At 43.3% G+C, this 24,723-nt stretch overlaps 1 protein-coding gene and 1 pseudogene across 2 annotated transcripts; both read left to right on the top strand.

Annotated features, from left to right (window-relative positions):
• Nucleotides 1-712: 712 nt before the first annotated feature.
• cope (COPI coat complex subunit epsilon) lies at nucleotides 713-9,038 on the top strand. Its single transcript, XM_080838135.1, has 10 exons — nucleotides 713-853; nucleotides 1,203-1,265; nucleotides 4,742-4,842; nucleotides 5,522-5,674; nucleotides 5,790-5,843; nucleotides 5,940-6,021; nucleotides 6,214-6,369; nucleotides 6,549-6,617; nucleotides 6,740-6,814; nucleotides 8,808-9,038. Exons 1-10 carry the CDS (start codon nucleotides 752-754, stop codon nucleotides 8,853-8,855), a joined length of 903 nt encoding a protein of 300 aa, XP_080694261.1. The 5' UTR covers nucleotides 713-751; the 3' UTR covers nucleotides 8,856-9,038.
• Nucleotides 9,039-11,752: 2,714 nt separating this feature from the next.
• Nucleotides 11,753-23,904, top strand: LOC308363441 (ceramide synthase 1-like; annotated as a pseudogene). The gene is made up of 6 exons: nucleotides 11,753-11,789; nucleotides 13,363-13,483; nucleotides 15,670-15,738; nucleotides 22,722-22,829; nucleotides 23,423-23,570; nucleotides 23,824-23,904. The product of its transcript is annotated as a ceramide synthase 1-like (transcript).
• The last annotated feature ends 819 nt before the right edge of the window (nucleotides 23,905-24,723 follow it).

Here is a 24,723-nt window from a genome sequence, read left to right as displayed (position 1 = left end):
TCGGGGTCAATTCCTTTAATGCTCCTTCAGGCGAGGGTAAACGTTGACATGTGACATACTGTCAAGCAAACATAATTCTAAAGTAGTACTTCCGTTCTTCAAGCTCCTATGTTCTTGAGATATCAGCATGGGAAGTATTTACAGACGTAAGCTAGACTGTTTATAGCTATACAAAAAATGAGTAAATAATGCCATGAAGTTAATTAGTTCTAATAGCAATTGGTGATCAGTTCTTTTACACTACACTTATAAAGCATAGTTTGAGACAGCTATTTTATTGACATAATAATAGCCAGTAATCAGTATAATTACTCTTTTTATGCACAAATGTTTTTCTCAAGACCCATGGCAATACGTTTTAATCAAGTTTGCACTGCAGTTTGCATTGTGTGCAAAGATATGTCAGTATTCAAGGCTATGCAGTGTTAAACTTTTTTTCAGAATTCGGGGAAAATGTTATCTGAAGTTTTTAAATCTCTGCAACCAGCCACTTAACTTTTACATTTTGCTTTATGTATTCTGTTAGATTAACAAAAAATGCCCCAAAGTTTATATCATCGTAAAAACACGATGGGAAACGGGGCATTTAGACGTACATTCTGGTTTACCTTCTCTCATTGACAGTCCCTCTACATGACATCCACACCACAAGGTGGCAGTGAGGTCAGTGGGGGTTCCATGTTTAAGCACCATTTTCGGTGAAGACGTGCCCGGAGTGACGTGTCTCTTATACCTTCCTGGTTTCATCAACATGGCTACACAACAAGGAGAAGTTGACGAGCTCTTCGATGTCAAAAATGCCTTTTACATTGGAAGTTATCAACACTGCATTAACGAAGCTCAGAAAGTGAAGGTGATTATTACTCTAGTGTCCTAACAAGCCAGCGAAGTGGCTGTTTTCGCACTCTCCACCTAAACATGAAAAAGGCTAGCCGAGTTCGCTATTATTATTAATCATCTGCTTTTGTATGTGTAACCGCTACATTAAATAACTTACACTTTTATATACATTATGAGAAGCAGGGTCTGAGTATGATATGTGATTGGTTTCACTGAAACTAAAATGACAGTTGATAGCCGCAGAAGTGACAAGACAAATCTTTGTGCATCGTGAAGCATTTTGAGAATGAGTGGTAGCTAATGTTGTTCATTTTATCAATTGTTCAGTCCTCACGATTGTCGGTAAATACTTCACTTTGCAGCCATCAAGTCCAGAAAAAGAAGCAGAGAGAGACATATTCTTATACAGAGCATACATCGCTCAGGTGAGTGTCGTCACTACAGACTAGGGTTTGAATTTAGTGCTTGATAATATGATGTGTTGTATCCAATGTCTTGAAACAACAATGTGTATGCATACTGTTAAGCTGTTGTTGTAATCATTGGACCTGCTTGTACATGGTTTGTGGTGTTACCTAAGTAAAATTAAGCGGGAGAATCCTTTCTTGGATTGTTTAACTACACCAAATGCGTGAACCACCTAATCCATTTGAAGAAGTGTACATTTGCACTAAAATTGTTTCATATATATTTATTTAAAATTGTTGCCCATATCCATATTCATCGTATTTATATCTTATTATGTCTCCTACATCATTTATGACATCTACTGCCACCTTCACCTGCACTTTGCATATAGCTACAGTGCCTTGCATAAGTATTCACCCCCTTGGATATTTACCCTTTTATTGCTTTTATAAATCTGTCATGGTCAATGTTGGCTTTTTGGACAAAAAAAAAAATCACAAAATAGCCCTCTTTAATGTCAAAGTGAAAACAGATTTCTACACAGTTATGTTAATTAAATGAAAATAAGTAGTAAGTAAGCTTTATTTATAGAGCACATTTATATACAGCATAAACTGACCAAAGTGCTTTACAATGACATAAAAGGCAAATAATACAGTATAACAATAATACAATAACAGCCCACATAGGCAAGAACAGGGGGTTAACAGTTCAGGGGGAAAGGAAGGCCAGGGAGTAAAGGTGGGTTTTTAGCCTAGACTTGAAGGCAGAAATAGAGGGGGCGGATCTGATGTCCTGAGGGAGCTGGTTCCACAGACGTGGAGCGGCGACAGCGAAGGCCCTGTCTCCTTTCTGATTGAGCCGTGAGCGTGGCACATGCAGAAACCCTTTGGTACAGGATCTGAGGGACCTTTGAACTGAATGTGGCTGTACAAGGTCAGTGATGTAGGCTGGGGCCAGCCCATTGAGTGCCTTAAAAACAAATAATAAAACTTTAAACTGTATCCTAAAATGAATGGGGAGCCAGTGCAAGGAGGCCAGAATGGGGGTGATGTGCTCACACCTCTTGGTGCCAGTTAAAAGACGTGCAGCTGCATTTTGGACCAGCTGTAGACGTCTGAGTGAGGAGTGGGGGAGGCCGAGGTAGAGGGAATTGCAATAATCCAGCCGTGATGTTATAAAGGCATGAATTACTATCTCCAGGTCTTTATGAGATAGGATGGTTTTGAGGCGGGAAATCACTCTAAGTTGGTAACATTACTAATCTGTTTGTCAAGACAGAGTTCAGAGTCAAGGATGACACCTAGGTTTCTGGCGAAGGGTGTGACAAATGGAGTGAAGTAACCTAAATTATTTAGAGTAGTGCATCTTGCCTTGGGGGGGCCAAAAATGATGACTTCTGTCTTGTCACCATTTAACTGGAGGAAGTTGTTGGCCATCCAGTTTCTAATGTCTTCAAGACAGACCAGAAGAGATTGGATGGAGTCCCTAGATTTTAATGGCAGGTAAAGCTGTGAATCACCTGCATAGAGGTGAAAAGAGATGTTATGCTTTCTTATAATGTCACCCAGTGGGAGCATATACAGGCTGAATAGTATGGGACCCAGTATGGACCCCTGAGGGACCCCATAAGAGACAGGGGCAGATGATGAAGAGAACTGGCCTATAGAGACAGAGAAAGTCCTATGTTTGAGGTTAGAGCTAAACCAAAGTAATGCAGTCTCCCTGATACCCACCTGCTGGTCCAGGCGGGTGATTGCATAAGTATTCACCCCCTTTAAATAGACTGCCCTAATTCAACAGAGGTCCAGCCAATTGGTGCTAGAAGTCTCACAATTAGTGAAATGGGGATCAGTGTGCAGTGAATGTCTCAAGTGATTGTAGTATAACCACACCTGTGTCTGGAATGTTCATTCACTAATCAGTATTCCTGGCTATTGTTACACCATGAAGACCCAAGATCACTCCAAGCAACTCAGAGAAAAGGTTGTTGAAAAGTATAAGTCAGGGGAAGGATACAAAAAAATGTCCAAGGCCCTAAACATCCCCTGGAATTCTGTTAAATCCATCATCAAGAAATTGATGGATAATGGCACATGTGTAAATCTGCCTTGATCAGGCCGTCCTCACAAACTGAGTGACCGTGCAAGAAGGACACTAGTAAGAGAGGCCACCAATAGACCTATGACTACTCTGAAGGCGTTTCAAGCTTCAGCAGTTGAGATTGGAGAAACTCTGCATACATGTGGGAGTCTCCATGGTCAAGTGGAAGAAGGTTCTGTGGTTTGATGAGACCAAAGTGTAGCATTTTTTTCAACAGTGGCTCTCTTCCAGAAAGCTTTGATTGGTGAAGAACCCGGGCAACAGTTGTTGTATGCAGAGTTTCTCCAATCTCAACTGCTGAAGCTTGAAACTCCTTCAGAGTAGTCATAGGTCTATTGGTGGCCTCTCTTACTAGTGTCCTTCTTGCACGGTCACTCAGTTTGTGAGGACGGCCTGATCTAGGCAGATTTACACATGTGCCATTATCCATCAATTTCTTGATGATGAATTTAACAGAATTCCAGGGGATGTTTAGTGCCTTGGACATTTTTTGTATCCTTCCCCTGACTTATACTTTTCAACAACCTTTTCTCTGAGTTGCTTAGAGTAATCTTGGGTCTTCATGGTGTAACAATAGCCAGGAATACTGATTACTGAATACTGACCAGTGAATGGACCTTCCAGACACAGGTGTGGTTATACTACAATCACTTGAGACACATTCACTGCACACTAATCCCCATTTCACTTATTGTGAGACTTCTAGCACCAATTGGCTGGACCTCTGTTGAATTAGGTCAGTCTATTTAAAGGGGGTGAATACTTATGCCATCACTTATTTTCATTTCATATTTGTATTTAATTTACATAACTGTGTAGGAATCTGTTTTTACTTTGACATTACAGAGGGCTTTTTTGTGATTTTTTTTGTCCAAAAAGCCAACTTATATGGACCATGACAGATTTATAAAAGCAATAAAAGGGTAAAACATCCAAGGGGGTGAATACTTATGCAAGGTACTGTATATCACATCTGCACTAATCACCCTTATTGCGGCTCATGTTCTAACTGTTCATACCACTTATATCTTGTATCATACTCCATACTACTTTTTATCTTTTATATTACCACTACACATTTGCACATACTTCTACTGTTCTTACTGTTCATACCACTCATATCTTATATCATACTGTATACCCTATTTATCTATTTTTATATTACCACTATACATATGCACATAATCATTACTCTTCTCCTTTTGCACTTCTGGTTAGATGCTAACTGCATTCCGTTGCCTTTTTTACTTGTATACTGTGCAATGACAATAAAGTTGAATCTAATCTAATCTAAAATCCTAATCCAATAATTTCCTTAAAGCACCTGTGGAGTAAAGAAAATATGAATGATTTTAATCTGCTGTTCTTTTCACCTCAATATCCCTATCAGAGAAAATATGGTGTTGTGATGGATGACATCAAGCCCAGCTCCTCAGAGGAGCTGCAGGCTGTGAAGATGTTTGCAGACTACCTGTCCAATGAAGGCAAAAGGTAAGGATCTCTAACAATGTGTGCTCAGTAACAAGCCTGTCTGTACGAGAGAGACACAGAGACAGCGAGAATAAGCTTTGTTAATACCAATTATATGCTTCATAAGAAGACAGCCATATTGCCATTGCACTTCTTACATTATCATCAGACATGCTGTGCCATTGTACACATGACACGACACAGACACGACAAACCGGTACAGGAAAAGAAGTTCAGCATGTCACACCACTTTTAAGACACTGATTGACCCATGCAGTTGGATTACAGCTGTAATCCAATGATTAATCTGTCACATCACACGTTGCATATGTTTTCATCATTGTTAACCTGAGTTATTACTGAACTAGGTGCATAAACTAGTGAGATTACATTTATAGTAAGCCTTGATTGGATTGCCTTATATTAGCTTATATGCATTGCATTGACGTTTTCATAATTTCCCTACCTTAAACAACCTCATCTTATGTGTAAATATTTTTTAGACTTTACAAAAGTTAGATCACACATTGGGCTGTTTGCCTATTCATTGTCCCTCTCATTTACAATGTATTTACGCCACTATTAAACAGAGTAATCAAATAACTGTTGATACATTCTCAGGAGGTATCAGTTTTTTGCCACCTCAATCATGTTATTCATATCAGTTGATCTATATTAATGTAAAATCTTCTTTCATCAGGGATGCTATTGTGGCAGAGCTTGATAAAAAGATGGCCAAGAGTGTAGATGTGGCCAACACTACCTTTCTGCTCATGGCAGCTTCCCTCTATTTCCATGAATCAAACACAGATGCTGCACTCCGAACTCTCCACCAGGGGGAAAGCCTAGAGTGGTATGTAGTTCCACTGTAATTTATAAACAACAATAGCAATAAATGGTTTACCCTTCAAAATATTAGCAAAGCGTTTGTTACTTTGGTGAACAGAGATATTTCTTTTTCTCTGTAGCATGGCCATGACTATTCAGCTTTTGTTGTCTTTGGATCGAGTCGATCTGGCAAGGTACTGTCCCTTCAACTGTTTTATATTTGTTCTCATTTTGTTTAGTAAAAATAGATGTTTTGGATTTGATCAGAGTGACTTTGCACACTTTCACAGGAAAGAGCTGAAGAAGATGCAGGAGCAGGATGAGGATGCCACCCTGACTCAGCTTGCCACGGCGTGGGTCAATCTGGCCGTTGTGAGTTTCTGCTAATTTCACTGATGGCTAACCCTCACAAGTCCGACATACTGTCTAGATTAGGATGCATAGTTTCATAACTACACAAGTGTTAAGTTCAACTCTGTTATTTCTATTAAATAAAGTGGGATCTTGTGTAGTGTGAGGTTGAAGTAAAGACAAATGTCCTATCTTATGTGCCATTCTCATCAGGGAGGAGAGAAACTGCAGGACGCGTTCTACATCTTTCAGGAGATGGCTGATAAGTACTCTCCCACGCTGCTTCTCCTGAATGGCCAGGGTGCCTGCCATATGGCCCAGAACAAGTGGGAGGAGGCAGAGGGTGTTCTTCAGGACGCCCTGGACAAGGTAACCCTTTCACAGCCAAAGCTCTAGTGTCTGGAATATCACTGGTGGCCACGTTGATGATTCATCTGAGCCTTTGAACTGTTGTCAGCTGACTACTATGCAGTATTAAATAATTCTACTTCGATTGAAGATTCGGGGATTTGAGGCTCACTGACTGATGTCTGTTAAATCCTCTGCAGGACAGCGGCCACCCTGAGATGCTTATCAACCTCATTGTGTTGACCCAGCATGTGGGCAAACCGCCTGAGGTGAGGATGCGTTAGCTTCTGAGTAATCGCTACAAGGGATTGCACAAGGACCTTGACATTTAGGCCAGCTGTTTATGTTTGTCATGGTTGTTGATTCTAAGCCACTGTGTGCTTTTGTGCAGGTCACAAACCGCTATCTGTCTCAGCTCAAAGATGCCCACAAAGGACACCCTTTCCTCAGAGATTATTTTGCCAAGGTAAGGAAGTTATTTAAGAATATTTATAAGCTAAATGGCATCCTTGTGACAGAGGCAGCATGTCCATTTTGTTTGACTTTTGTAATTCCATGTCAAATCATCAGATTTTGAAACATTTCCTGACAGACCATCTTGGGTTTGCTTTATACTTTATGTAAATAATGTAATTGTACCCCACAACTAGTGTTTCTTGTGTCTCTTACTCCGCCCCACACCTGTTTCTTAATAAGGTGAGGGGTGGAGACAGATGCACAAGGAACTGAAGCACATGGCTACATAAACAAAACATCACTTTAATTAAAACATGTTGTTCAAGGTATCAACTTCATATTTTGTGCATTTACTAATTAAAACATGCTCTCTGTAGATCTGGGGCCGTATTCACAAAGCCTTTTATCTTACCACTAGGAGTGCTCCTAACTCGCGCTAAAACCTTTTACGTAGGAGTAATTTCTTAAAAGTGATTCACAACGGCTCTGAGACCTACTCATACTAAGGATAATACCAACTCCTAAGCTTAAGATAAAAACTCCGTTGCTATGGATGACGTCGCTTCTCATGCACGAGTTTAGAAGGGGTGAGGACGGTGATTGGTTGTTGACAGGCTCTCTCATTAAAAACTCATTCGTGACGTCTCTCTAACAATCCCACTATATCGACTGAAAATAAGAGAATGACCTAGGCTTCAAATTAAGTCATATTAAATAGTTATGGACAGTGCAGTTAGCAGAATGCACACGCATGATGACAAGTTTGTGCATCCAACGGGAATGACACTTTGCACGTTAAGAGAAATATAAAGCGATCAATATAAAATATGGCAATTGCATGTAATCAAGGCAGTAATAATTAAAGCACCCAGCAAACTGTAAGGCTATTATATTTCCAGCCCTTGACCACTTCAAATATCAGCACATGCGGCCCTTTAAGCCCTCCAATCTTAATTGATCAAAGCGAAACGAACGTGAAACCTATAGCCTAAGCGAAAGCCTACTGATCCCAGGACCAATAGCCACTGTCACCACAGCGGCATCCAGCTGGTAAGTTCTCAAAAACTTGCTGCAGACCGCTCTCCGTTGAAATGCACAAGTCATCGGTACATCCAACTGTTGGATGATGTGGGGTTTACAGTGCGTTGATAGTTTGATGAATTAAACGGCTGAATGATGATTCCCAGTGTCGTCATTTGCGTTTTCCGCGAAGCCAAATAGGCTATCTTTATGTTTCCAAACATTTCACTTCGGGACACATCGTTGTTTAAAGGCGTCATTGCATCCCGCGCTAATTCTACGACAATATTAATACCTTCACGGTTTAAGCAATGTCTTTTATCAATTCCAAGTCGGCTGCAGCCATCTTACGATTTTTTGTGAATAGGTCTTAGTGACTTAGGAGTCCTCATGAGGAGTTTTAAGCTGTCCTAGACTTAGGTGCTACTTTTAGGGATAAAATATTTTGTGAATTGCTCTTAGTAAAAAAAATTAGGAGTCCTACATTTAAGACTGACACGCCCATTATTTTTAGGAGTTTCTCCTAAATTCGCCACTTATGAGCTACTTTTAGCCCTAAGATTCTTTGTGAATACGGCCCCTGATGTGGTTTGTTGTAAACATATAGTGCTCCAAAGCACAACATTTTTTTTTTATTATTTCATCACTTGGCATCACATATGCAACTGTGGACCAAGTCTTTTACAAATTAATGACATATAATGGTGCAGAACAACCCTTGGACATTTCAAGCATCTAACATGAAGAGTTCACTAGTAATAATTTTTTTTTGCAGACCATGGCCCCTTTTAAAAGCCTTAACTGATCAAAAAAGTCAAAAATTATTGCACACAAGTTTTTGGGTACAATGACATTATTAACATAAAGTATGAAGCAAACCCAAGATGGCTCGCCTCTGTTGATTACATATACAATTACCCGTTGGTAAGAATTTTTTGAATTTTCACAATTCTTCTGTATCTCTGTCCACACCTCTTACACAGGAGAATGACTTTGACAGGCTTGCTATGCAGTACGCTCCCAGTGCTTGAGGTGCAGACTGCGCTGTTGTGGAGTATCACATCTGCAGTTGCTCGTCTTTACCTGTTGTGTTACCATCATGGCAAGATCACCTTTTCTAATACAATTTGCTTTATTGTACATTTTTATTGTATGCGTAGACTTATCATTCCTGACAATAAACATTGATGCCCTTCACAAGAGCTCCATGTGTGGTGAGTTTGTGATACTGATCTCTATCATTTGTCCATGATTTATATTTTCTGTGCACAGCTTACAAATTTCTGCCAGACTTTTCCACCATATCTTCAGTTTCCTTCAATGTGTATCACCCCAGCAAATTAGTTTGCTTGCAGGGATTCCTGTCTTTCAGCTTAATACCTGATTGGCACATGGCAGAGTTTAATTTTAATCACAGATAAGCACAGTCATGGTAATGATGCGTCATATGAAGCAGGAACATTTAGAACACGACCATGACGATATGCTCATATAGTGTACTGTCGCTTTAAGTTGAGACATTTGTTTGAGAGATGGAAGAGAATCGCATAAAATCTTAACGTTCAATTATGCAAACCTCGGTATATAGCGAAAACAGCACAAAAAATTTGCTGCCATACATCGATTCTCTTGAGTCACACCACAACGTAGTATTCCAAAACGGCTACCCTGGACAGATCCAGGAGGAGCGGTGTGGGCACCACGTACTGCTCGGCGGTGACACACAGAAGGCTGTGTGTCTGTTGTAGATTCATCACCATTGTCAGGATGTCACGGAATGGGCCGACCCTATCACCAGCAAACAAATCTGGATAAAGCATTTTTGCTCGGGGAGTGAGTAGCGTTAGCCTGGATACCAGACCGAACATTTGAGGTCTGGAAGTTCGGTTTGGCATCGCTCCGTTGGGGAGAAATTATTGCCAACCAAAAACACTACAGCCAATAAAAGTGTCAGGACGGGCTTTATACGATGATGGACAGATGATCAACCGTAACGTTATCAACTACGTCACCAACGCTTGATTTGAATTAGTTTTCAACAAACATGGCTGCCGCTGGAGAGCTGAAATGGAGCAGTACAGACTTAGCCTGGATACCAGCCCGAACTCCGCCCACAAAATGTTTGGTCTGGGAGATTCGGTCTGGCTTTGAGCTAGTTGGGAGAGAGTATCATCGGTCGGATAAAGCCGTACCAATCTAATTGTCAGGGTGGGCTTTATACTATAATGATGGACAGATGATCAAGCAGTAGATTCGAAATCCATCCAAGATGGCGGTGGGTGAATCGGGAGCTTTTAAGTGGGACATATTTTATGTAAATGATGCTATCTACACAACTTTTTTATGTCTACATTGACTCGGTTAGTTGTATATGTGCAACACGAATGTTGCCGAGGATTGTATGTCTTAACTGAAGCGCTCTAGACCATTATTGTTAGGTCATTGCTAACGCTTACACCAAAAATCCATTGAAACACATAGTAGCTAGCTAGCATTGCTGCTAATTAGTAATGTTAGCAGGCATATCTCAACAGATATTGACAGCGCATTCATTTTGAAAGAGGAACAGAGAAACGCGATCAAGGCATTTGTCGATCGAAATTATGTTTTTGCCGTCCTTCCTACGGGATCAGGTTAAAGTTTTAATGTATCAGATGGTCATACTACGTTGCTCTGATTGGTTCTAGGTATCCAATTGAGCGAAGAGGCATTTTTTTTCCCCTGGTTCGTTGAAACACGCCCCATAATCACAGCCCAATGGTTCAGTATCAGACTCATATTCTGACTAGAATTATGAGTATGACATCGTCAGGCTAGTACAGACTCATATTCTGACTAGAATTATGAGTATGACATCGTCAGGCTAGAGTCGCGTGGCAATTAAGCGCAAATGGACTTTTATTCCAAAATATTACAGCAGATAATTGCTCACCTAAATCATTTGTGTTGACGAGTCATAAACTTCTGTATCCATTTTTAATAATCGCATGGGATGACATTTGATATTCAGCATTGCCATCGCTTAGACCATCTTTTGGAGTGATTATAAAAGCAGGCGTAGCCTGAAGTTGGAGTTCTGCTTTGGAGAAATTGTTATGTTGTATTGAGTGATTTGATGGTAACATGGATAGTCATAATCATGCAGATAATATCATAGGTAGTGACAGTAGGGCACATCTACCTGGCCCAGGATACGCCGATCTCGTAACACAAGGATACAGCGTGGTACGTGGTGCTATGAGAGCCTGCACCAACTGTGATCTTGAACTCTCTAAAAAGCACTTTCTGTGCCCATGCTTGCCTTACCTGGACCGAGGTGGGCATTGTCTGTTTATGCGCGGTATTATGCACGATAACAAGACGTAAATTTACCGCAAGTTTTTCGCAGGTAACACACTATTTTGGTCAGCTTTAATCTCATGGACAGTTGCAATGAAACTATTTTCTTTTCCTTGTATTGTCAAGTCAGATTGTATTGAAAAGTTAATTGTGACCCTCAAAGCCATTTTAATGTCTTATTTCCCAAATTTAAATGCAGTTGAAGACTAGCCTAATATACAACTATTTAGTCCAGCTAAAATATCCCAACCCGAATACCCATTTTACCCTTAAAAAGTCAAGGCTAAATTGGTCAATTAAGGAGACTGCATTTTTCCAATCTGAATCCAAAAGTATAGGACATTTCCTGGATTTCCTGGGAGATGACCACACGCACACACACGCTCACCAGACAACCTGCAAAATACAGGCACTAATCACAATCCAACATTGAACTGGTTTCTGTAACACATACCAGGAGAGTTATTTTCACATTTGTGTCAGTGTCTTGGTTTACTGTATAATGTATTGGTTAACTGTATAATCTATTGTACAGGATTTGCACACGGTCAGCCCTTCCAAGGCAACTGCAAACTGCAAACTTGTTACCATGGGCACCAGTGATTCATACTCTCCCGGCTTTGTGGGTATGAGGGTTTTGGAACTGAGGGGAAAGAATCCCTTGGCAGCTCTTCACAGATTCACGTCTCTGAATGCCAATGGGCACTTTCTTAAACCTCTGAGAAATTGTAAACAGGAGCATGGTGAAATTAAAACAATTGGTGTAGATGGAAGGAGATGCAACAACTGAAGAAAATCATATTAAAACAAGATAAACTCCACCAAATTCAATTCAATTCTATTTTATTTGTATAGCGCCATAACAATACAATTGCCTCTAGGCGCTTAACAGAGCCCAGAGCCTAAACCCCCTTAGTGCATGCACAATGGCAACAGGGGCAAGGAAAAACTCCCTGTTAAGCAGGAAGAAACCTTAGGCAGAACCACGGCACATAAGGGGGGACCCATCTGCTTGAGGTCGGCTGGGTGGAGACAGGAAGGTGGGAAGGGGGGAAGGGGGAGGGTTGTGTGGCAAAAGGGGAAAGGAAGCAACAGGGGTTATACACAGCCAGCATTTGGTCGCTGGACATAGTAAGTATACAGACATCCGGTGGTAAACACATGATACAGGCAAGACCAGATTACTGTACCAATAGTACTGTTACAGGGGTAAGGGATGTAGGGACAGAGAAACATTTCAGTGGTGGCAATAATGTATATTGTATATAAATGCTAGCATAGGGTATTGGGTAGAGTACGTGTACGGCAATGCAGTGGCGGTGGGTGCGATTGGCCGAGGGTTTCTCCAGGTAGACCAGGTGGAGAGACTACAGCAGCGTCCCATAGCGGAGATAGTCCTGATTAGTAGGGAGAGAAAAGGGAAGAAAAGGAAGAAAGTGAGTGGATAGAGTTCAGCTGTCCATGTGCGTAGATGCGGAGTGGTGGGGGTGAGGAGCAATAGTTCCACTTCCATCAGTGATTGGAACATGCTATAAGGGAGAGAGAACATTTATGTTAGTAGACATCAATTTCAGAAACAGATAGGGAGATACATTTGGGTAGTAGATTTAACAGTATTGGCTATTTTATCAGTGTTATTATAGGCATAAGCAATATGGTATGGAAGAGGAGAGAGAGAGAGAAAGAGAAAGGGAGAAGATCTGTTTAGTAATACTGGCATTTGTTATTTAGTTTGGTAGTGTACTTATGGAGATATCAGTTGTAAGTTTTCTTTTTTAGTTCTGGTGAGCGAGGACAGTTGCTTGTCACACCCGAGATCTTTTATAGCACTCTTTCACAGTGCAACATACACTGCCTGCAACTTGCAACCTGCACACACACAGATAAAATATTTTAATTGTATTTTTTGATATGGAAGGAGAGAGAGAAAGTGAGAAGATATCTTTAGTAATACTGGCATTTGTTATTTAGTTTGGTAGGGTCCTTATGGAGATATCAGTCGTAAGTTTTCTTTCCAGGGTTTGGGGTCTTCAGCTGATCATTACAACACCCTTGTAATACAGGCTTTGTTTATACAACATAACTAAACATCCAGACTTCAGCCTTAGGTCTTTTTTCCCTGGCTGGATAATGTACTTTTTTCTCTTTGTTTTCTTCTGCTACAGCCAGTTGCCCAGTGGTGTCACCTCTAACCCAAAGATGCTGTGAAGATGCCAGAGAGTGCTTAGAAGTTCCTTTTCTACTCAGTTTCCTGGTCATACAGTGCCTATCTCCTCTTTCTCACCGAATTTCTTTCAAGACCCGCATTCTGTCTTTCATGGTACACACTTGCTAGACATTAAAGGACGGCCTTTGTCATGGCGATGAACTGTGTATGTTTTATTGTATGGGCATATTGTGAAAAGATTGCTGTGTGAAATGTATCAACCTATTGGTAATCCAATGTACTGTGACAGTAAAAGGAATTACTTAAGCAGCTTGCACACTGCCCCGACAAACGCCAACATTCTACAACTAACGCCAACAAACACATACAGTCGGGCAGTGGTGGACAGTAACGAAGTACATGTAATTCGTTACTGTACTTAAGTAACATTTCCATGTATCTGTACTTTACTCAAGTACATTTATTTGGTAAGACTTTATACTTTTACTTCACTACATTTAAAGCGAAAATTATTACTTTTCACTTCTTTACATTTACAGAAACACTCGTTCCTTACTCGTTCCTTTTTTATTTTTAATAAAATACCAAAAGGTCAAAGTGTATCGCGACTATAACCAATCAGCGGCAGCGCACAGCGCGCGATTATCTGCTGAAGTTAACAACAGGTGTCGTCGTCCTGATAGCAGTGTTGCCAACTTAGCGACTTTGTCTCTATATCTGGCGACTTTTCAGACCCCCTTGGCGACTTTTTTAGCAAAAAGCGACTAGCGACAAATCTAGCGACTTTTTTTTTTTTGTCATTTGGTGGATTTTTGTGTTGACAAAGCACTGAAAAAGCATCTCACATATCCTGTTCTGCAGTTCATGTTACAACTGATCTCACGAGAGCTGTCATGGTCTCCTCTCCACTCACATAGCGCAGTCTGACGAAATAACAGCAACATATTAGAACTTTGTATTCGCGGGAAAAATATTAGTGTTACCCCGTCAGAATTGCATATTGTGCGCATCCGCAGCTTATTTACATATTATGCAAATTAGTTGATTACGTCATCTAGCGACTTCTGGCGACTTTTCAGAGAGCTTACAGCTACTTTCCTAACAGAAAAGTTGGCAACACTGCCTGATAGAAGAATTGCAAAGTCACGCTGGAGCTGGAAGCACAAGGTGGTGTACGTGCTTGTGGTCATTGAGAGTTCTTACTCCTAGAGATTATTAATATTATTTGTCAGGTAAATGGCTGAGGAGCTGACTGCAGCATCATCGGATGAAACAGAAGTTGCTGCCCAATACCCCTGGCCTTATTTAGCCGAATTGTTTGAATTCATAGAAAAGAAAAAAGAGTCCTTCAAGTTACTTCAAGTGTCGCCTCTGCATTAAGAACACTACGCTGTCGGCATTCTGGAACTCGCCATCAAATTTAAAAAAGCTCATCAATGTAAGTTCGCCATTACATGACTACTACTAATAGAGTGGTTATAAATATGCCCCGGTTGATTATATTACATTGAAATACATTACATTAACAGGTGCTTTTATCCAAAGCAATATGCTAGCACCCAAATTATCTGTTGAGATGCTAAGTGTCAGTTTAATACAGCCTCCCTCACCAAACGTTAACGCCGGGGACACAGTCAAATTCATGGCCAAGCGAAGTGAACTTCGCAATTCATTCCTATGACTACTCTGTTTATGACAAGTGAAATTAATGGAAAATAAAATAATGAAACTTGAAGGAATGCTTTTTGTGTTGTTGCTTCAAAACCACTTGGTCTTACTTAAAGATAATATAGTTTTGAGTATTTTGGGTTTGATTAGGCAAATGTAAAGCATTGTTCACCTGTTCAAGTAGGGGTTTTGATGTGACAGTTAAAAAAAAAAAACCTTTTAATACTTAAGTATTTTTGAAGGCAGATACTTTTGTACTTCTACTCAAGTAAAAAAATGAGGTGAATACTTTTACTTTTACTTGAGTAATATTCAATGCTATGTAACTGTACTTTTACTCAAGTACACAATTGGTTTACTTCGTCCACCACTGCAGTCGGGTCAGTGTGGGCCGGCAGTTGGTGTTAGTTGGACCAGGTTGCCTAAAAATACAAAAGGCTTATTTCTCTTTCACTCGAAGGAGTGCACAGTGTCCACTGCATGGCATATTTGCAAAAGACATATTTAATAGTGGTACCTTAGACACTTGTTGTCTCTGGTTTTTCGTCATAGACTGGAAAAGTGGAATGACCATTCCCACTGACATCACCATTGCCTACCTGCTCCAGGGCAGCTTCTATGGACATTCCATATACAGTATGCTTCACTTGACATGGATGTATATGGCGGAGGGATTCTGTTCTCATGGTGACTCACCATGTGGTCACACTGGTGCTGATCACATTCTCCTATGCGTTCAGGTCAGCAACCTTCCAGGAGGAGTTGCTTAAAGGAGTTCAATTTCACCAGTTTTTAAAAGATAGTCTCCAGAGAGCAAAAACAGAGAAGCAAGAATTACAGTTTTTCACAATTGTTAACACCCGTTTTTCAAAACAATAATGGCTTTCTAAAAACTGCACACAGAAAACTGAAAACCTCACACACAAAATGCTAAACCTGACACTTTCTTTGCAAGATGACTCTTTGCCATCAAATGTCTTAACTGTTCAAAAAATGGAACTTGTGTTTTCATTTGGTACACACAGCCATATTTTCAAAAGACACACACATACATTCATTGAGTACACACAACTAAGCATTTGCTGCACACTACCAAGCATTTAGCACACTGCAGTACAAAATTGAAAACACAATCATCAAAATGGAACACACCATATGAATGACAATGACTCGAGAATAGGCCTACATTTTTCATAGTCAAACATAAAACAGCACACAAATATGTAGCAAAAGTTTTATTTTGGTACACACAGAACAGTACAGTACTGTAAACCGTGTGATACCGTTGTTCTCACAAACGTCTCGGTTACTTACGTAACCTCGGTTCCTTTAGTCGGAACCGTAGACAGTACAGATGGGACGTGACATCGTCACGGATCCAATTCGAATACACTATTCATTCACGCCGGAAGGCTGAAATATGTCAATCATCTCCTGAGCCCGCCCCCTCAGGAGCGCATATAAAAGGCAGCGCTTGACATATGATCACCCTCTTGGACAATTTTGAGCGTAACATAAGAACACACCCACTCCAAGAAGAATGGACACTGTACACGCAAACTTTGTGCTGTCTACGGTTCCGACTAAAGGAACCGAGGTTACGTAAGTAACCGAGACGTTCCTTGTCGTAGTAACCTACGACAGTACAGATGGGACCGTATCCCTTCACGCGTGAAAAATACAGTGTCAATCAGCCTTGACCAGCTCCTCGTATTTCTGACCTCCCAAGAGGCACACATGGCAGCTGGTGGTTAACGGTTCATCTGCGTTTGACCATAAAAGCTAATGAACACATAGTATATATTTTTGTAATAACCATTCCATGTAGACTACAACGATTTCCAATCGTATGTCTACACGATATCCCCATATACCGGAATGTCAGCATTTAACCATGAAAAAGGACTGACACCCGTTCATATTTAAGAAACCATTCACAGGCTCCGGGGGGCTATTGAATTTTCAGCGTGCAAGACTCCCTGCAAGAAGGAGGGGGTCGACACATCTAACATATAGAATCTTATGAAGGTGTAGCGAGAATTCCAACTCGCAGCCTTACATACGTCCTCAACTGAGACGCCTTTCAACAAGGCCCAGGAGGAAGCAACTCCCCGAGTGGACTGCGCACGCAACTTCACTGGGGGCTCTAAGGATAAACTCTTATAAGACAAAACGATAGCCTCCACTATCCAACGGGAAAGGCTTGGTTTTGAAAGAGGTCTGTCCCTTGCCTGTGCGCCAAGCAGACAAACAGCTGGTCAGTTTTTCTGAAAGCACTCGTGCGCTCTGTATAACATCGGAGAGCGCGCACCGGGCATAGTTTATTCAGGCGCTCCTCATCCGCTGAAGCGAAAGGAGGAGGCGAAAAACACTGCCGATTCAATTACTTGGTTGCGAAAAGGAGTCGAAACCACCTTGGGTGTGTAGGCAGCATTAGGTCGCATAACCACTTTATCACCAGCGATCGCGAACTGAAGGCAAGATGCGCTGACTTACAGAGCGCGCAAATCGCCCACGCGCTTGGCTGACACAAGAGCCAGTAAAAGCGCAGTTTTAAAAGAGACAAATTTCATGTCTACCTCCTCAAGGGGCTCGAACGGAGGCCCTGTAAGAGCGCATAAAACCACCAGTAGATCCCATGAGGGCACCAAGTGCCTATCAGGCACTCTGAGACGCCTAACGCCAGCCATAAAGCTTGACGTTAAAGGGTGATTACCTGGGGTTTTACCATTGATGCCTGCATGACAGGCTGAAATAGCCGCCAGGTAAACTTTGAGAGTGGAAGCAGCCTTCCCCTCGTCAAATAAATGCTGCAGGAATTCTAAAAATGACGCTCAAAGCGCAGTTGATGGAGTCGTACTGACGCGCGACACACCATTGATCAAACCTGCGCCACTTCAGCGTATAGAGGGACCGTGTCGGCAGAGCCCGAGCACTCTGTATCGTGGACACCACTGCATCAGACAGACCCGAAGCTATGAGCCTGCTCCTTTCAGGTGCCAGGCACTGAGCCGCCACAGCTCCGGTCGTGGATGCCATATCGTGCCGTGCGCCTGCGTCAGGAGATCCCTCCGTAGAGGTAGCACCCAGGGAGGCCGCACTGACATCCTGTAGAGATCCGCGCACCATGGTCGATTGGGCCAATGGGGAGCTACTAATATGAATTCTCTGCCCTCGTCCATTATCCTGCTCAGCACCTGCTGAAGGAGAGGGATTGGGGGAAAAACGTAAAGACGCCTGTTCGGCCATTGGTGGCCCAGCGTGTCCACACCTAATGGGGGGTTGTCTCCCCCCAGCGAGAACCAGAGAGGGCAGCAGGTGTTTTCCCTGTTGGCAAACAGGTCCACCTGAGCCCTGTGAAAACGCAGCCAGATCCGTTCGATCACTTGATATAGGCGATCGCTGACGTGTTGTCTGTCCTGACTAGTACGTGCTGACCGTTTAACATGGGCAGAAAGTGCTGCAGCGCCAGGAAAATCGTCTTGAGTTCTAAGACATTTATGTGTGACTCGGCCTCCGTCGCAGACCAGAGGCCGTTCACTGATTTCCCCTCGCAGATCGCTCCCCACCCTGTCGTGGAAGCGTCTGTGGTTATCACTAAGCGACGTGTCACTATGCCCATCGGCGCTGCCGCCGTGAGGAAGTGTGGCGTTCTCCAGATCGCCAGTGCTTTCAGGCACCTGGCATCTACTGTCACTCTCTCGTAACTGTTCCTGGCGGAACTGAGTTTCAGAGAGAGGTACCACGATTGGAAGGGCCGTGCGTGTAGCATTCCGAGAGGTAACGCTCTAGCGGCCGAAGCCATCATCCCCATTAGTCTTTGGCAAAGAAGGGATGAGACTTTCTTTTTCAGTTTGAACTGACTCACACACGACCTGATTGCCTCTATTCTTCCCTGAGATAAACCAACCGTCATAGAGGTGGAGTTTAAATCCATGCCTAGGAAGAGAGCGGATTGACTGGGAATTAAGACGCTTTTGTCTCTGTTCACCACGAAGCCCAGACGATGTAGGTGCAACACCACTAGATGGCACTCCTGCAACGCCGCTTCTTTTGACTTTGAGCAAATGAGCCAGTCGTCTAAGTAATTGTGAATACGCAAGCCTTGTCTCCGCAAAGGGGCGATGGCTGCTTCTACGCATTTCGTGAATACCCTTGGTGCCAGAGCTAGACCGAAAGGCAGCGCGCAGAACTGATATGCCTTCCCTCCGAACGCAAACCTCAGAAACTGTCGGTGTCTGGGGTGAATCGGGATATGGAAGTATGCGTCTTTTAGATCGATGGAGGTGAACCAATCTCCTGATCTTATGTACTGAATCAATAGACGAGGGGTCAGCATTCTGAATTTCATCGGTCTGAGAGCTTTGTTCAGAATACGGAGGTCTAAGATCGGTCGATATTTTCCGTCCTTTTTTGGAACTAGAAAATAGCGACTGAAAAACCCCCTGTTCTCGTCTCCGAGCGGAACAGACTGAATAGCTCCTTTTCTCAGGAGGGAGTCTATTTCCTCCTGTAGGAAGACCGCTTGATGCCGTGGCACTATCGTTTGAACTACGCCCCTGAACCTTGGGGAGGGGGGGGCGGGCAAACTGGAGCGTATAACCCACCGAAATGCTCTCCACACAACCGTGCAGGTTGGACCGAGAGCGAAAACAATAGGTCGAGCACTAGCTCGCTCATATTCAATCTGATTAAGTCTAGATCTGTGCCCGCTCCGACTGAGGAGGGGGACGAGATCTGGGGTTGCCCCCTCAGTTTGAATAAAAAATGTGTGATGTGCAGTGGGGACACTGCGGGAGGAGTTACATTTACATGTCGAAGCGCTGTGCCTAAAGGGACAGTTGGGACAGAGATATTTTGTGTTGGTGTAACATGACAAACCGTTGCTGGCATGAGTTTTGCATGCGAGTATCGGGCCAATTTCCCTGGTGGTGAGGATTCCACCTCTCCCCCTCTCCTCTTCCTCAGCCTTGGATCAGGAGGCTGGAGAGAATCCGCGACCTTTCCCACGCTTGGCAGCGTTCTGGTGTGGGGCGTGGGGTGCGCTCTGCGTCTGGCGCGGAGCAGGCTGATGCGAGTCGGGCTGCTCCGGGAGACGGAAGGGGTGTCTGTGCCATCCACGGTGAGCCTGCACCTTAGCTGGCGGAGGCGCTGGTGAGCAGAAGCCGCTGCGCTTGGACCCCGTGGCTGGTGTCGCCTGATCAGAAGAGCGTTGGTCAGAGGTAGAGCGTGGCATCCAGGCTCGGAAAGCCTCGCTGCTCTTCTTTTCTGCCTCAAACTGGGCGGCCATCGTTTCCACGGACTCACCGAAGATCCCGTCGGTGGTGAGTGGCGAGTCTAGGAGAGGAGCCTTTTCTTTGTCGCTGAGCCTCGCCAGAGACAGCCAGAGCGAGCGAAGAGTCGCGACAGAGGCGCCCATGACTCTCCCGTGTGCCTGCACTGTGCAGCGGGTAAGGCGGAGAGAGAGGTCAGTAGCCCGCCGCAGCTCAGATACCACCTGGTGTTCGCCTCCCAACGACGCGGCTAGCTCAGTAAGCAGCCTTGCTTGACAGCGCTGCAGGAGAGCAGAGGTGTTGTTGGAGCAGGCGGCTTGCCCAGCCGCCAGGTACGCCTTCTCAGCCAACGAAGCCTGGTGACGGGAAACCCGGGACGGCAGGGTGGGCTTCTGGCCGAGACGCGCTGTGGGAGCAGAGGGCGAGAGGTATGCAGCCACCGCGTCTTCTACCTGAGGGACGGAGAGGTAGCCGCTCTCCTTTGCCTGGTCGAGGTGGAGGTAGGCGGCGAAGCCTGGGACCGGAGCCCGTCCAGAATAGGGTGTGGCCCAGGTCGCTGTGTGCTCTCTGTGCACCTCCGCGAAGAAGGGGAGGGGGCTGGGAGCTGAGGCTGGAGGGCCGCCGTAGAACTCGCCGTCCAGCAGGGAAGGCTGCACGACGGGAGGTGACGGGAGAGGGAGACCGAGGTAGGTCGCAGCCCTCAGCGCCACCTCGTGCAGTTGTTGGCCCAGGGTCCTGGAGGTGACGGGCAGCTGCTCGGTCACGTCCATCTCCTCGCTCTCATCCGAGAGCTCCTCGAGTTCAGGCAGGCTCTCGGTGTCCAGTCCGAAATCCAGCTCGAGGGCAGGCAACTCCTTGAAGCAAGAGGGCAGTTCCACCGCCTCGCGGTCCTCTGCCACCAGTGGGGCGAGGGGAGGTATGGGCGAGTGGGAAGGGCTAGCGGATGAGGCAACGGCACGAGGGTGGTTGCCACACACTACGCTGCTGGAAGCCGACGGAGCACGAGGGCCGAGTGGGGGAGCCCCCCCAGTCGGCGCTGGAGTACTCGTAAAGTGAAGTAAAGTAACAAGCACTTAGCAGGTGATTAGCAAGCTAGTCAGCGACTGGCTAGTAACACGTTACAATACAGCGACTCGACAGAATAGCAGAATAAAACAAGCCAATAAACTCGTTGCACCCAGAGCTAGTGAAAGGGATAAACCCAACTCACCGGCTACAAAGAGTTTTAAGCACACGAGGATAAATTAGCAAGTAGCAAAATTTTTCGAGCGTAACGAAGAGTGAGGTTAGGTACGGATACCTAACGTCGAAATTGGAAAAGAGGGTGATCATATGTCAAGCGCTGCCTTTTATATGTGCTCCTGAGGGGGCGGGCTCAGGAGATGATTGACATTTTTCAGCCTTCCGGCGTGAATGACTAGTGTATTCGAATTGGATCCGTGACGATGTCACGTCCCATCTGTACTGTCGTAGGTTACTACGACAAGGAACCATATTTACAATTTCAGTCTCCTGTTCCACCAAACACTAGATTGTATTGACATTATATTGTATACAAAATACTTTTGTTTTTCTCAATTGCTTACAAACATTTTTTGAAACGCTTGGCCTCGTTTTCTCAAAACTCTAAACACAAATCCCAAAACAACTTACACAAAATGCAAAACCCTTTATATCTCCTGCAAAATGCTACTTTGCTTTAAAAAAATATTGAAAGTGTGTGTTCTTCCTCCACAGTGTGGTTCTCTTTCAGTCCTGCAAAATACAAATACTGTGAGCACAGTGTATTCTATTGATATGCAGTATTACAGTACACAAGGCAAATAGATTTCGTACCTGTTCTCCATCCTGAAGGTTCTAATGATGACAACAACTGGGAAGCGGCTGAGATTTGGTTGGACCCTCTGGCCAGCCTCCCTCATGCTCAAACCATGGTTGAGCACATGGTCTACCACAGCGGCCCAAATCTCATTAGAGATGACCATTCTCCTTCTTCTTTCTCCTCCTCCTCCTCCTTCTTCTCCTTGTCCTTCTCATTCTCTTCCTCCTCATTGTCCTCCTCCTCCTTCTTGTCCTTCTCTTCCTCCTCCTCTCACTCTTACCCCTCTCCTTCTCTGGTTGTCGATCTTTTCAAAGTTCTCCATAGTTTACCAAACAAAACAGAGGCTCAAGACACTTTTATGGTGCAGTCCTTACTGCAAATTGGTCAAAAGGCCTGAATGTTTAGAGATTTGACTATTTGTGTCTTGTAGGTTGATGCTTTGAGATTTTACTTGAGAAGTGTGTGCAACAACTGAACATTATGTACAGTGTTTTGACAACAAGGTGATGTGTAATTGACATCAGAGTGTAAACAAGTAAAATCAGGGTCTGGGAAAAAAAAGGGAAATACATGCAGGCTTTCTGACACACAGGTGTGCCTCGTTAATGACTCTCTACACCTTTCGCAGGTACCATAAAATCGGGGTGCTGGTTCTCTTCCTTCACGACACCAACGACATTCAGCTGGAGTTCACCAAACTCAATGTGTACCTAAAGAACAGTGGTGGGGCCTGCAGGTTCATCAATGAAACCATCACTACTTTGGGCTGCATCAGCTTTACCATTACCTGGTGAGTGGTTGTAACTAATTGTATCGAATTTAGGCAGCGTGCTGGTATCTGTAAAGTCATATGTTTATGATTATTTGGGATAGGCCTTGTGCAAAGCAGTTTACAAACTAAGCTCTATATAGAAACACTGCCGAACTATTGTGGAATTAGTGCATGTTTTGGTAAAGTTTTATCGTTTAGGTATATAAGACCTTGTTTTCTCGTAGGTGCAAAGTAAAAGAGAGTTTGTCTGTTCTTTTCAATAATTACAATAGTTTGCCTGTTGTCCAGAGGTGTATAATCCAATATCAGAAATGAATTATTCTTTACAGTTTTGAACACTGCTGATCAACCTTTTGCAATTGCTATTTCATAAAAGTGAGCTACTTAGTTTAATCAATGCAGGCAAACACCTTCTGAGTGAATGGCATGGTGGAAGTTATGCATGTTCTTTGCTCTCTCTCTCTCTCTCTCTCTCTCTCTCTCGCTCTCTCCCTGTACTTTCATTCTTGTCCCTGTGTAGATCTTATGAGTGCCTCCGCTCGTGTGTTTCCGTGCAGATTTTGGTTTTGCCTTTACTGGTTTCCTCTCAAAGTGCTGTACGCCACCTGTATAGCCAGTCTCGAGTCTGTCCCTAATATCCCTTTCTATTTTTTCTACAACTTCCTCTTCTTCACACTCCTTCTTATGAATATCTATTGGTTTCTGGTGAGTATTCTGTCTCTCCACCACCTCCTTTCCTACAGTATGTCTCCACTAGGATCCGCTAGAAATGTGTTGGGTTGCAGAGGAAGTCATAGTACTCTGACACTGTTGAAGACATTTGGTTTGGTCTGTTTCTTAGATTTGATGTTTGCTACATATCAGATATTTTCTTCATAGCATGTCTGATTCTCATATAATGTTTCTTTCTTCATATCATGTCTCATATGTCTCACGGACTTGCATTTGTTCTTTGTAGTATATCATCCTGTTCATGGTGAAGGTGTTAACTGGACAGATGAAGGAGATGAAGGATGTGCGAGAGTATGAGGAGGATTAGAATGAGAAGGCTAGGCTGCTTAACATACCAGAGCATAGCCTAACCTCAGGGACAAAGAGTACGGACTGTTACAGAACTCAATTTAAGATATGCTGTCTATAGGGTGGACTAGTTGAAGAAACCATATTGATTGATTGTTTGATCAATACAGCAACTAAAACAACTAGTCAATTCATATGTTGTAATTCCTTTATCCATAGCCTATTAATGAACTACATTTACGTATTACATTTCTGAAGTGAAGAATGATATTCAAAAAGAAAAGAGTCTTTGAAGGCCTCACCAAGACAGAATGCCTATCCATTTTTCATCTACAGCCAGGTGATGCCACATACTTTATTAAGGGAATGGAACCATAATAATGAAGATTAAATCGACCATTTAAGACAAGAAATCTTTCTGAGCATGGGATTTTAAAATGGTTTTGAATGTAGTAATATCTTGTTATCGGTTATTTCATCTATGCATGAAAAAGCATGTGTATCAGCCTTTGGCACTGACAGAATTTCAAAACTGTACTGATTTTAAACACTAATACCTGTTCTTTAAAAATCGACATTATGGTGAAATGGGTCCAATCATGCTTTAAACACTTACATGCAAACCTTGGTCTGGATCTCAATTTCAGAATAGCCTATCTTATCTTTGCTTTCACACACTTAGGGCCTGATTTACTAATATGCGAGCGCTTCTTAATCTGCGTTCGCATATTAACGCATGGTGTTTTTGCGCATTTTCCGTGGTATTTATCAAGCCAGATCTGCGCTGGGCAAACTGTGCTTACTCCGCCCTTTAAAGAGCCTGATTTACCAAGATTGA

The sequence above is a fragment of the Sprattus sprattus genome (assembly GCF_963457725.1).
Source record: "Sprattus sprattus genome assembly, chromosome: 4".
NCBI lineage: Eukaryota > Metazoa > Chordata > Actinopteri > Clupeiformes > Clupeidae > Sprattus > Sprattus sprattus.
Note: the sequence above shows the minus strand (reverse complement) of the source record. Positions and strands in the feature narration are given on the sequence as shown.